Source organism: Coffea eugenioides, chromosome 11, assembly GCF_003713205.1.
Source record: "Coffea eugenioides isolate CCC68of chromosome 11, Ceug_1.0, whole genome shotgun sequence".
NCBI lineage: Eukaryota > Viridiplantae > Streptophyta > Magnoliopsida > Gentianales > Rubiaceae > Coffea > Coffea eugenioides.
The window spans coordinates 42,662,989-42,675,535 of NC_040045.1; the positions used below are offsets into that span (position 1 = coordinate 42,662,989).

Genomic DNA, 12,547 nt, shown 5'->3' on the forward strand with positions numbered 1-12,547 from the left:
GGTTAGCTTTTTCTAGATGAAAATCATGTTTCAGATTCAATTTAAACCTTTATTTCGAAAACATCCAGTCAAATGTTAGTGCTCAATCTTGTATACATTGTCAAGTGATGGTTATCATTTTTTTTTTTTTTGAAATTCACTCGAAATTCTTCTATGTTTTTGAGAATGAAGCAACACCTCACGCCATAATTGACAAGTTCCAGGTTCAAATCATCAAGAGGGTTAGTGAAAAATCACTATTGATCATCTTCGCAATTTTATTTTATTTTTTTAAAAAGAACCATTACTATAGAAGATAGCATTCATAATCCACCAATTGATTGGATTGGAAACCTTTCTCCTGTTCAAAACCCTTCTTACACAGTACAGAAAGTTCCATAGTTTCATCTGTTTTCGTCTGAGCATGGGAAAGCTGAAGGTTCTCCTTGGAGCATGAGTGTCTGCACTAAACGTCAGCAATGATCTGACATCACCCGCAAAAGAGCTAACCGACAATATATCCCTCTACCTCTACTACTGTACGTCAGAACATTAAGCCAGCAGATGCTCAGAATATCGAAATATTACTCTCTTTTAGGTTCAACAGCTTTTGCATTCTGCTCCATATCTCCCCAAAATTATGAAATCAGGAGGCTTAGTCAAATTTTCCATTTGAAGAAGGTATTAACCAGTTAGCCCTCCAGGTGACAGTTGGGGACAAAAGCCGTTCTGTTCTCCATCCCGAGGACTGAAGCTGCCATAGAGCAAAAATGTAGGGAAACAAAAATAATGTTCTATTCAGTGTAATAATCATGGTATCAAAAAGAAAAGTAGAAAGAGTTAGAGAAAAGAAGGAAAATTATATTCAGAAACTGTCATACACTACACCACCAGACACAGTGCATGGTTAGGACCAGCCATTAGATCAAACTTCTACATAACATCATCTGAACTTTAAGCCTTAAGAGCATGCTTCAATGATTTTAGATTAATGTTACCACTGATTTTCCCATGGTGCAGTTTCTTTTCTAACTTCCATTACCTAATATACGTCATAGAGCTTTTCTTCTCCCACTTAAAGGCACAGTATAATAAACCCAATCGGCCACGTAAACGTACCTTAAGAACAAATACTTCATAGTGTTTATCAATCCATAGTTGACTCTCCGAATGAACAGATCTGCCTTGATTGTTGAGTTTTGCCATGACAAGTGCATGAATGAACGCCTTCAGGACATCCGTTGCTGTGGAATCTTTGTGCATAACAACATTTATCACTCCCTTTTTATCAAGCAGCAAGTATTTTGCTACAAGGATCAAAACAGAGCAGATAAGTCGCAGTTAAAAGTAAGCTAATTTTGGATGGAAATTGTCTCAGAATCATTTTAACCTTTCTTGTAATGAGATCCAGCCAAATGAGAGAGCTCCCCCCTGCTTGGTACAAACAAGATGCACATAAGCTACAAATTAGTATGCAAATTCTTTTATCTGGCATATTAATCGCAGGAATACCACTCAGGGCCATTTTCTGCAGATTAAATCAAGTCGAATCAGACAAACTACTAGCAGAGAAGTATTTCAGAAATGAGTTTACTGTCATTATCACTGCAAAAATTGGTTAAAGTTTCATGCGGAGTATAAATTTCATTTTCATTCTTCTACGTTTCAAGACTAGATTCTTTTTTTTCTTTTTCTTTTATGGATTCTATAATGAAGAATTGCATATTGTTGAGTAAAACTGAAACTTACAAGTCACGATAGTTGAGTGAAGAGATCCTGACACCCATGCAAACACGTGTGTGTAAAATGTTGACACTCTTTGAGCACCAAGAAGTGGTCCAAACTGGTAAAACATGCTCCATCGTTGAGACCTGTTTTGGGGAGAGGACTGCCCAGTAAAAGGATGAACAATCAATCACTTTATATTGTATTGAAGTTTATTCTAAAATAGTATGAGGAAGGCCTTTAAAAAAATAAAATATAAAAAAAAGCTCATAGTAAAAAATGGAATTTTGCAGATAAAAGTAATCAGCACTCTCAGTTATAGTGCAAATAAAAGGTCAACAAAAGTCCAGAGACTACATTACAGCACTGTAATTAATAAACACTTACAAGTGTAGACAGGTTTATGCACAAAATATCTTGTTTTCAATGTTACACTATCGGTGCAGCCACATATTACATTGAATATTTAACTATAATCCAACTATAAGGCAGCATGAGAAGAGAACTTGAGACTGGTCAGCCAAATAATAACAAAGAAAATATTACTTCGAATTTATGCTACAATAGCTCTAACTACTACGAGGTAGTAAGTGAAGCAATCAATTGAGCAAGGTTAAAGCATCGACAAATATCCTGTAACTGACCTTGGCCGGTCTCCAAGAAGTGCAACAAAATTATTGAGCTTCTTTGGCAGTTTAGTGTGGTAAGAGAAAGGCAACAAACAGCTCTGTAATTTGCTGCAAGCAAACAACAAAAGGCATACACAAGACAGTGTTAAAAGAGTTTATGTTATCATAACAGTATCATAAGAAGACATGATATTCAGATAATAAAAGAAAAAGAACTAACCATACATATGGAACATTGTGAGGGACAAGAAACATAACCATATTGATAGGGAGTGTCCCATGGTTATGCGTGCAAGAAGCATTCCAAAAGCCATCCCAATCATCGTTGCAACTGTCTCTTGGCTTCCTTCCTGTCAAGAAGAAATACAGGTAAAATAAGTGCCTTTGGTATGTTCAAATCCATTTGAAATAGCAAAACAAGTACCTTTGCAGATATGTCTGCTGCATTATTCTGAAGAGCAAAATGCTGTGTCAAAGCAGCTCTAGTGGCTCCACTAGCAACACCAGCTATCAAGATGAACATGATTTGATAATGGAAGTTAGCCACAGTATGAAAATGCTTATCAACAAGTTATAAGAATAAATAAGTAAAAGCAATGCAACGTCAAAACAATAGTCATCACATGCATTTTCTTCCATCTTTTTGTGTTGGACAGGGTTTGGGAATTTTGGCCCTGTTTGGGGTTGCAGTGCTTTTGGTAAAAAAGCACTTTTAGTGCTAAAAGTACTTTTAAAGTGTTTAGTGAACATCATCCCATAAAATTAGGAGTAGAGATTTTGGTGTTAAAAGCACTTTTAACAACAAATTTGGTGTTTTTAGAGTAGCTTTTGTGATTTAAAAAATAAAACATCAAATTTAATCATTTTATCCTATATTATGAACCAAATAAAGAGATAAACACTTAAAAATTCTCAAATTACGCATTATTCAATACAATAAGTACTTATTGAACTACGTCTCCAAACAATATATATAAAAGCACTTAAGCAGTTAATAAGTACTTTTATTAAAAGCTCTATTAGGGAGTACTTTTCAATAACTACCGCAACCCTAAATGGACCCATTGGGGGCCTAGCCCCCAGGGGGGGGGGTAATGAGATTGCTTTTATGGTAAGTACTGCTGGTTAACATCACTGACATAAAATCATAGCATTAAACTTCAAGTCAATTCTACAAAGGCACAGCTCAATTTTATGCATCATATCAATTGATAGACTGGTCAAAACTAAAAAGTCAAAATGTATAAGAATTAACTCAGGTCGTGATTGGTTTAAGGATTTGAATGGTGGTGTAATGAATTGCACCCAAAAGGACTCAATTTGCCATGCAGAATCTGATTTCCATTCTAAAGAACCAAACACATTAAGTCAACTTAATTCTTTGTGATCTGGAATGGGCTTCAGATACCTTAACTTCATCAGCCAGATCTCTAGCCAGATATGAGCATATGAATAGTATTGCAGGATGCTATAAGCAAATCTCGTTTGGTCAGACTTCTGGTAGAGAAATATGAATATAAAATGCCAGATGCTTGTTGATCTCAACCCTTAAAAGGACTGTGAGTAAAAGTAAAAGAAATTTGGCGAAGTTGACTAAATAAAAATTTTCCAAACCAATTTGCATTATGCAGCCTAAGAGGAACAAAAAATGGTTTAGAATGATCAACTTCTTCATGCCATTCCTCTTCTATGGACTGGCAGACAGCAGAAGATGTTGACAGGTGCACAGAAATGTTTGCAAACTATATTTAACAGTTAATGGAGTTGCTGAAGAGAGCTGGCAAAACGAGCAGAAGCCAGCATTTCCAGTACTTGTTCTGCAGTTGATAAACCATTACCATCTATAATCAATTTCATCTGGTTAGGAAACTAGAAGACATGCACACAACCAAGAAATCAGTAAGCTCCATTTAACCAGAAAATATACTCTAACAAAAGTCAACTTCTTGTTTATTTAACCCTAGATAACATCGTTACTCCACAATGTGCAGGTCCATGTAAATGAAGCAAATATTTGCATGTCCACTGACCATTTTATAACTTACTGAATGACCTTGATAAGCTTCCCAAGCAAAGAATGAAACTAAAGGCCGAAGGAAATAAAGGAGAAAGAAGATCCATCAACATTCCTGCAACAAATGCCATATTACTTCCATTTAGTTATTGGAAAACGAAAATTGATACCAAGTAACTTTGCATACACTGAACAAATGATGAGAACTGTAAGAAAATAATGGAAATATTAGCAAATATAGCTACGCTATTACCTATTGATGAAAAGGAGAGCAAAATTTCAATATCTTTACACTAATTTTCTATGCATCAAAGCTGCATGCCATTTTTTTTTTTCCTTTTTTTTTTTCATTTTGTGGAACTGTCATAATTTCTGAAGATCTTACCGCTAGAATTTTGGAAAACTTTGAACGACTTTTTTTCCTAAACAAGAACAAAGGCAAATATTCGTTCTGGAATTTAGATAATAGTTGTGAAACAGTGAGTTTCTAGAGTGTGTCTGCATGTGTAGAACCAATAATTTTTCATATTTTTCCTCTTCTTGCCAAAAGCGCAAAGAGATATGAAGAAATCGCACAAACTTCTCTCTCTCCTCCTCCTCCCTCTCTCTCTCTCTCTCTGTGCATGTGTATAAGAGAGTGAAAGACACGCCACCAATGGTAATTAAACATCAAGTCAAAGCTCAAAAATATATAAAACCATGTACCAAGATCATTCATGAGATCTGCCACCAAACGCCACATTTTTGCATTACTGTCCAAGTTAGAACCCTGAAAATCAACATAGTAAAAGATAATGCTTGATGCAGTCATTTGCTGCTCAATTGACAAAGTATTGTCGACAGATTATAGAATCAAATTGTTACAACTGGCAAGATAAAGAATGAATGCCTTGTGCAAGCTATGACAACGCCATACTACACTAAAGAAGCTAAAGTATCATAAAAATTTTGGGATAGCAGAGAGTTAAATAGATAAGTAAACCCCTACTTGGTGTGATTATGACAGATGCTCTTTATTTAAAAACTGTATAAGCAACAAGGAAGGACAGGACTTCAGACCTGGTAAAATGTGAACAAGATAGCACCAAGCATTCCAGTCAAATCCCTCAAAAACCACTGCACATTTCATGAGATTGAAAAGATCACCCTTGACAGGCTGAAACCTTAGCAAACAATTAGAAAAATTCACAGGTAACAAATACTTTACCTGAAATGTGGCCCCGATAACAGTAGCTGATTTCTCACCAACCCCAATAGCACTCAGTAGAGCCTAAAAACATATGGAACACCGAATTCTATGTAAACAAAAATTTAGTATTACAGCCAGTGTTCTACGAATTTTTTATAAATATCCTCAGATATCTTACCTGGGTTGACAACATTGTTCGCACATACGTAGAAAGACCCTGAATGCAAGTACATGCAATAAGATTTAAATGATAAAATAAAGGGGATAACTGTTATAATGAAAATGTTTGTTATTACAGGATTGATGATTACATCCAACCTGCAATGAATCCCATACTTGAAAGGGCACGTAGTCCGAAGTTACACTATCAGGAAAACCCTGCATTGGGTACATGCATCATCAATGTCCAAGTAAGAAAGGCAGTTTCAGTGAATAAAATTGAAAACTTCTGACACCAAGCAATCTTCAAAACTCAGTCTTTCAGAAACAAAAACTTCAACTTAGATTTTCAATCATCTGATTAGTCCAAGCATCTAAGCGATAAACACACGGATGAGAAGCCAAGAGCTAGATAAGTAATGGACAATGACAAACACATTGAAAACGTGTACACATCTTTGTGGCAATTTACAAAATTCATAAATAGACAGTAGTGTAAGTCAACAAAACTACGAGTTATCCGGCCACAATATATTATAATCTCAATATTCTTTTCCATTTTCGCTCTGTTTTCGTTGAACATAAATTCTCCTCTCTTACCAGTCCAACCAGAGAAATTTATCAACTAAATAGTCTTACACAGAAATAAGTTAAGATACACTCCTTTATGTCCTTTTTCTCCTGTGCGATCCTGATCAAACTTACATAAGTAACAGCATGAAAGTTGCCTTATCATCAATCTATTTATTACTTCATTTATACAGCTAATCCAATTATTAAACCCAAAAACAAATTCTCATAAATTCCCAAATATTGAATCAAGCTTGCACATAAAATATCTAACAGATACGTATTTTATCATATATAACTGCATTGATAAGTGAAAAGATCGTAGCTTGCCTCAGGTAGGAAAGCTTCAAGAATCCTGCTGGTGATTTGTTTAAATGGGCTGCTGGACTTTTTAATGGACGGAGAAGTTGGAAAGGATTCAGCTTCATTTTCAGTGAAAGTGATGGTAGCTGTTTTCGTGAGTTTTGTTGATGCAGTCCCATTCCATTCTTCGAACATCTCCGCTGCTGCTTTTGATTCCATGGCTCACTTCAGAAGTTCGATCAACTACTCAACTGCTAAGGAGTTTAGGAAAAGGGGGCCAATAATTACAAAAAAAAAAAAAAAAAGCCCCATAAATTAAAAAAGACATTTAATTTGTTGCCCGTTAGAAGAAGCAAAATAACAAAAAGTCAAAATAGGAAAACAAAAAGAGCCTAACTAATAATTTGTAACCCGTGAGAAGAAGAAAATGATAAAAAGTCAAAAGAGAAAAACAAAAAGAGCTACGCTAGAAGGAGGGCTTGAACCTCCGACCTTGTGGTTAACAGCCACACGCTCTAACCAACTGAGCTATTCCAGCTGATGTTATAATGAGCATGGCTCTCTCTCATCTTTCATATGCTGAGGTTTAAGGGCCTCTTTCATCTTCAACCCTGCGCATTGGTGGGGGTGGGCTGTGGAGTGGGGGGAGAATGTGGAGAAGGGCTGTGTGTTTGATTGCAAGAAGACCCTTTTCATCAGAACCAGAAATTCCAACCCTTTATTCGTTTCTGCAGCCTTCAGTTTTTTCACTAAAGAGATCAAACAAAGAACCCTTAAACCCCTTACCAAAACCTCAAGAGTCCACTTCAAAAGGGCTATCCCAAGATCACATTACCACTCTTGAGTCCACTCTTCAGTCCTCCCTCATCAGCCAAAACATAGATGAAGCATGGAAATCTTTCAAAACCCTCACCAATTCCTCTTCTTTTCCCAGTAAATCCCTTACGAATTCACTAATTAGCCACTTGTCTTCATTAAATGATACTCACAATCTTAAAAGAGCATTTGCAACAGTTGTCTATTTGATAGAAAAGAATCCAGAATTGTTAGAATATGAATCTGTAATGACCGTTTTGAATTCTATGAAGAATGGCAATACTGCTGCCCCTGTTATTGCATTGGTTAAGTGTATGTTCAAGAACAGATTTTTCCTGCCTTTTAAGTTGTGGGGTGGTGTTCTGGTCCATATTAGTAGGAAAAGCGGTAGCTTTGTCGCGTATTTGAGCATTTTTAACGAGACTTGTAGGATTGCTATTGATGAGAAGTTAGACTTCTTGAAGCCTGATTTGATAGCTTGTAATGCTGCATTGGAGGGGTGTTGCTGTGAGATTGAATCTGTTACTGAGGCTGATAGAGTTGTAGAGATGATGTCTGTATTGGGTATTAGGCCCGATGAGTTTAGCTTCAGTTACCTTGGGTATTTGTATGCCTTGAAGGGGCTTGAGGGCAAAATTTCTGAGTTAGAAGCTTTGATTGGAAAATTTGGCCTTTCTAGCAAAAATGTTTTTCTTAGTAAATTGGTTAGTGGATATTTGAAGTCAGGTAACTTGGATTTTGTTTCGGCAACTATTCTGCGTAGTGTCAAAGAAGGGAATGAACAAGGTGCATGCTTTACTGAAGAAACTTATGGTGAAGTTGTTAAAGGATATCTTGAAAAGGGGAGCACAAAAGTTTTGGCAAACCTGATTGTTGAAGCTCAGAAGTTGGAACCTTCATCTGTTATAGTTGAGAGAACTATTGGATTTGGTATTATCAATGCTTGCGTTAGCAATGGTTTGTTAGATAAGGCACATAGCATTGTTGATGAAATGAATGCACAAGGAGCTAGTGTTGGGTTGGGGGTTTATGCGTCAATCTTAAAAGCTTATTGCAGAGAGCAACGAACGGCTGAAGCTGCTCAATTGGTTGCAGAGATAAGTAATTCCGGACTCCAGTTGGATGTTGATAGTTATGATGCTCTAATAGAGGCATCCATGTCTTGTCAAGACTTTCAATCAGCTTTTTCTTTGTTTAGGGACATGAGAGAAGCAAGAATACCTGACCTGAAAGCGAGCTATCTGACTATAATGACAGGTTTAACTGAAAGCCATCGACCTGAACTGATGGCAGCATTCTTGGATGAGGTTGTCGGGGACCCTCGAATTGAAATTGGTACCCACGATTGGAATTCAATTATCCATGCTTTCTGTAAGGCTGGGAGACTGGAAGATGCCAGGAGGACTTTGAGGAGGATGATTTTCCTTCAATTCGAGCCAAATGAACAGACTTATCTTTCCCTAATTAATGGGTATGTGGCAGCAGAGAAGTATTTTAGCGTTTTGATGTTATGGAATGAGGTGAAGAGAAAGGTTTCGATTGAAGGGGAGAAGAAAATCAAGCTAGACAATAACTTGGTTGACGCTTTCCTATATGCTTTGGTTAAAGGGGGTTTCTTTGACGCTGTGATGCAAGTTGTGGAGAAATCTCAAGCAATGAAGATATTTGTTGATAAATGGAGGTACAAACAAGCATTCATGGAGACACACAAGAAGCTCAGAGTTTCAAAGTTGAGGAGGAGGAACTTCAGGAAAATGGAAGCACTGATCGCATTCAAGAACTGGGCTGGTCTAAATGCATGATGAATCTTTTTAATTATTTTCTGCAGAAATGCCCAGTGCTCCTGCTTGTAGGATTACTTCAACAAGCAGGTCTTGATGTTTCATTTAGCAAAGCTAAACTGATGCTGGTTCTTGTTACGCTTGAAGTTAAGGTATTCTTGAAAGCCTCAGATCTTTCCATATTGTATAGTGCGTAATATCTGAAGCACTCACAAAGGCAAAAATATATCCAGTTTTCTTGACCGAGATGATATTCCAGCTGCAAGGCCTGCTGCTATTCATAGGAAAAGGGCAACAAGGGGAGGAAGGCTGAGGAAAATTTAAAGACTTATCTGCTTCATTGGAATAAGTTAGTGTTACATGAGTTTCATCATTTTTTATTCTCTTGATTTCCCAATTAGCAGCTTCAGTTCTGCATGTTGCTGCTATTTCCTTTGCTAGGGATACAGAGAACATGTAACACTTGGATATACGGAATGCAAGTACAAGGTTAGCTAGTAGGTGGATAATTATAAATTTACAGCATTTATGGCTGGGAATAGGCATTCATTTATTTTTCGTTTTCAATATTTGAATTATGAGTGTACAATAACTTTCATGGTGCTCTAGTTTTTTCTTCTTTTTTTTTTTAATTCCTTTTAGGTGCTTGTTTTTAATAGGATTTGAATTGTCAGTATCAATTATCTACTTGCTGTGTATCCTTTTTGACTGCCCACCGCTGTAATTACTAATTACAGCCTAGGAAAAATTTAATCCAAAGTTAGCTAATTTTGGTTCAGATATTGGTAGTGTGCGGTCACATAATCTTGCTGGAATGCTTAATCGCCCTATGCCAGCAGCAGATGGATACATTGGGGCTGGCTAGTTTTCAGAGTTTTTATCAACCCAAAAGCCATAGTGCTTTTCAGCTAGAACCCATCATAAAGCCGGGCTCTTCTTTTCAGGAACTTTGACATTATATACACCTTCACCGAAAAGTGTAAAATTCCCCGTTCCTCTGCCAGTTTTCATCTTTTATATGCCCCAATAACGAATTGCTCCATCTTCTGTACCAGGCTCTTCAATGTCACATTTTACAATTTTTTGGCAAGTTATTGTCCTGCTTCTCTTAATTCACTCAATTCAGGCAAATCATGCCATTCCCAGCATCATTCCTATCAATGGCACATGTCATGATACTTGTGGTGGTGTTCCCATAAAGTTTCCCTTTGGTTCTGGATTTGGTTGTGGGCATCCTCACTTTGCTAGATACATCAGATGCAGTTCTGGGGTGCTCCAGTTCACCACTGGCACTGGCATATACACTGTATCCTCAATAGACTACTCAAGCAACACCATTCTTGTTACAGATCCTCTCATGTCAACCTGTTCTTCAATGCAGAACTCAGGAAGCTTTATATTGGATCGCGAGAGCCCATTCAGCATAACAACAGACAATGTATTTGTTCTGCTTGGATGCTCCACAACATCTCCAGTGTTTGATAAAAGACAAGATCTATGCGATACAGGTTCAGGCTCAAATATATGCAGAGGCTTGTATTCTTGCAATGCAATTACTGGGATTGGGTTGGTACCAAGTGCACCAATATCCACCTGTTGTGTTTATGAACCTCCAATTCCTCTCGGTTCAGGTTATGGTTTGGATCTTCCTAAGCTCCAATGCTCATCATATTCATCAGTTATTGGTTTTGGAGGGGACGAAGGAAATCCAATGAAATGGCAGTATGGGATTCCATTGCAATTCAATGGCTCATATTATACAGAATCGTGCAAAAACTGCGAGGATAGTGGAGGGTCCTGTGGTTTTTCTGGTTTCAACCAGTCATTTGCCTGTATTTGCAAGAATGGAATGAATACCACCATCAATTGCTACGGACGAGGTAGCTGCACCTGTAGTACTTTTCTTGGTTTCAAATTTGACGCCTAATTCTACATATCATGCACTCTTTTTAAGTGAAAAATCTCATCTTGATTTGATCAGGATATGCTTGGAGTGGGACATGGAGACGCAGAATTCAAACGAAATTATGTCTCGGAGGTAAAAGGCAAAAGTTTGCATTTTTTCTTACTTTATGCTTGTCATTTTTCGGACCAAAAGTCTTCTCTGACTGAAAATAGTGGGTGATGTTTAACACTTTCACACTACTTTTTGCCCCAGTTGAAGAAAAAGTTTATTTAGAAAGGAGCTCTTTTTATTTTTACACAAAATATATTGCAAATATTTGGAAGAACAAATTGGTAAGGAGAACTAGTAGAAAGAATATGTTCACCGTTCTTCCCTGCTATATATTTGACTACGTAGTGAATTTCAGCATCTCATAACTTTTAAAATTGCTCTCAACATTTCTTTAAACAAGAAGTGTTGCACCTAAATTTCTGATATAGAATTGAACTAACGAAATGGTTAATAACTTTTGGTTTTCTTTCGTTTCAGGATTTCTGATCGTGTGGATGACACTTTTCATTTGAAGAAGCAATTCTTTATTTTGGTTTTCCAGCTGTGGGTGGAAGAGTTCCGGAATTGCCTGAGAGATTGTCGCTTTGGAAACATCTTCTTCTAGTGCTATATTGTCTATTTCTTTCTTTCTTTCCTTTTGGCAGATGTAAAATGACAGAGGGATTTCCACAAAAGTTGCTCTACAGTTTCTTTATCCAATACCCGATGTGCATGGTGTGTGCCAATGTTCTATTCGACTGCACAAGAAGTTTAGGAACATGGATTTAGTCCATAACCATTGTGATTAAGATGAAGATGGAAGGTGAAATGTGAGCAGATTATACATAAGACTGCCAAATTAGGCTGCAGTTATCAAACCAGTGACACAGTTACCAACGGGTTAACTATACAATTGTCATTTGTCAAAGCAAATTGCATTATTGATTGTTCAGATGTGTTTAATTTGAGTTTAGATGGATTGATTATGGGACCAAGACAAAAAAAAAAGTGCTTTTTCACTTGTAATGTTTTAGTGTCAAATTAATTGTAAAAGTACACATACATTTTATAGTACAATTAAAAACAGACAATTGCACCTGAAAATTGTGAGTTGCTTCAAGATAAACAAATTTGAGTCTTGGTATGGATCAAGCAATGCAAAGAGTCAAGTTCACCCTACTATCCCTTTTTTTTTTTTTGGGTGATATAAACGATTTTGTAGTGTGAACGCAAATCTTGACTAGAGTGATGCAATCTTTTTTATAGCGTAAACTCTGTTTTTTATGATCACATTGGTCTCGACTAAAGTAATTCTCTCAATGTTATTTTCTCCATTCTCAAAATTCGCTTGATCTAGTACCTATACATTCATCTAAGATTAATGTCGAGTAATTTATGGGTACTTCATGAATTCAGGAGAGATTGGAAATTTGGGATTTCATCCAT

The 12,547-nt window shown here is 36.7% G+C and overlaps 3 protein-coding genes and 1 non-coding gene across 6 annotated transcripts; 2 read left to right on the forward strand and 2 right to left on the reverse strand.

Moving 5' to 3' along the window:
- Positions 1 to 296: 296 nt before the first annotated feature.
- Positions 297 to 6,858, reverse strand: LOC113753146 (protein root UVB sensitive 3). Its single transcript, XM_027297245.1, has 14 exons — positions 6,596 to 6,858; positions 5,855 to 5,914; positions 5,715 to 5,753; positions 5,555 to 5,617; positions 5,407 to 5,463; positions 5,053 to 5,116; positions 4,379 to 4,462; positions 2,758 to 2,840; positions 2,554 to 2,683; positions 2,349 to 2,441; positions 1,729 to 1,867; positions 1,370 to 1,410; positions 1,099 to 1,286; positions 297 to 733 (listed from the first exon to the last, which is right to left on the reverse strand). The coding sequence occupies exons 1-14, from the start codon at positions 6,785 to 6,787 to the stop codon at positions 635 to 637; spliced, it is 1,332 nt and encodes a 443-aa protein (XP_027153046.1). The 5' UTR covers positions 6,788 to 6,858; the 3' UTR covers positions 297 to 634.
- A 174-nt stretch (positions 6,859 to 7,032) lies between these two features.
- TRNAN-GUU lies at positions 7,033 to 7,106 on the reverse strand. Its single transcript has one exon. It is a non-coding gene; the product is annotated as a tRNA-Asn (tRNA).
- A 112-nt stretch (positions 7,107 to 7,218) lies between these two features.
- Positions 7,219 to 12,028, forward strand: LOC113751069 (pentatricopeptide repeat-containing protein At1g69290). 3 transcript variants are annotated; one of them, XR_003464762.1, is made up of 5 exons: positions 7,219 to 9,654; positions 10,547 to 10,673; positions 10,797 to 11,045; positions 11,147 to 11,203; positions 11,600 to 12,028. XR_003464762.1 is itself a non-coding variant. In XM_027294927.1 (1 exon), the coding sequence occupies exon 1, from the start codon at positions 7,219 to 7,221 to the stop codon at positions 9,184 to 9,186; it is 1,968 nt and encodes a 655-aa protein (XP_027150728.1). In that variant the 3' UTR covers positions 9,187 to 9,841. The 3 variants fall into 3 exon arrangements, 1 of the variants encoding a protein (XP_027150728.1); XR_003464761.1 differs by having other exon boundaries at positions 10,547 to 11,045; XM_027294927.1 differs by lacking the exons at positions 10,547 to 10,673; positions 10,797 to 11,045; positions 11,147 to 11,203; positions 11,600 to 12,028 and having other exon boundaries at positions 7,219 to 9,841.
- LOC113752634 (LEAF RUST 10 DISEASE-RESISTANCE LOCUS RECEPTOR-LIKE PROTEIN KINASE-like 2.7) lies at positions 9,186 to 11,092 on the forward strand. Its single transcript, XM_027296727.1, has 3 exons — positions 9,186 to 9,317; positions 9,607 to 9,654; positions 10,292 to 11,092. The coding sequence occupies exons 1-3, from the start codon at positions 9,186 to 9,188 to the stop codon at positions 11,090 to 11,092; spliced, it is 981 nt and encodes a 326-aa protein (XP_027152528.1).
- Positions 12,029 to 12,547: the final 519 nt, after the last annotated feature.

Coding starts and splice junctions, on each gene's coding strand:
- LOC113751069 (XM_027294927.1), top strand. CDS start 7,219: ATGTGGAGAAGGGCTGTGTGTTTGATTGCAAGAAGACCCTTTTCATCA.
- LOC113753146 (XM_027297245.1), bottom strand. CDS start 6,787: ATGGAATCAAAAGCAGCAGCGGAGATGTTCGAAGAATGGAATGGGACT. Junction 2,841..4,378: donor AAGCTTATCAAGGTCATTCA/GTAAGTTATAAA, acceptor TCATCTTGATAG/CTGGTGTTGCTAGTGGAGCC. Junction 1,287..1,369: donor TGGATCTCATTACAAGAAAG/GTTAAAATGATT, acceptor TGATCCTTGTAG/CAAAATACTTGCTGCTTGAT.
- LOC113752634 (XM_027296727.1), top strand. CDS start 9,186: ATGAATCTTTTTAATTATTTTCTGCAGAAATGCCCAGTGCTCCTGCTT. Junction 9,318..9,606: donor TTGTTACGCTTGAAGTTAAG/GTATTCTTGAAA, acceptor TTCCTTTGCTAG/GGATACAGAGAACATGTAAC. Junction 9,655..10,291: donor ATACGGAATGCAAGTACAAG/GTTAGCTAGTAG, acceptor CACTCAATTCAG/GCAAATCATGCCATTCCCAG.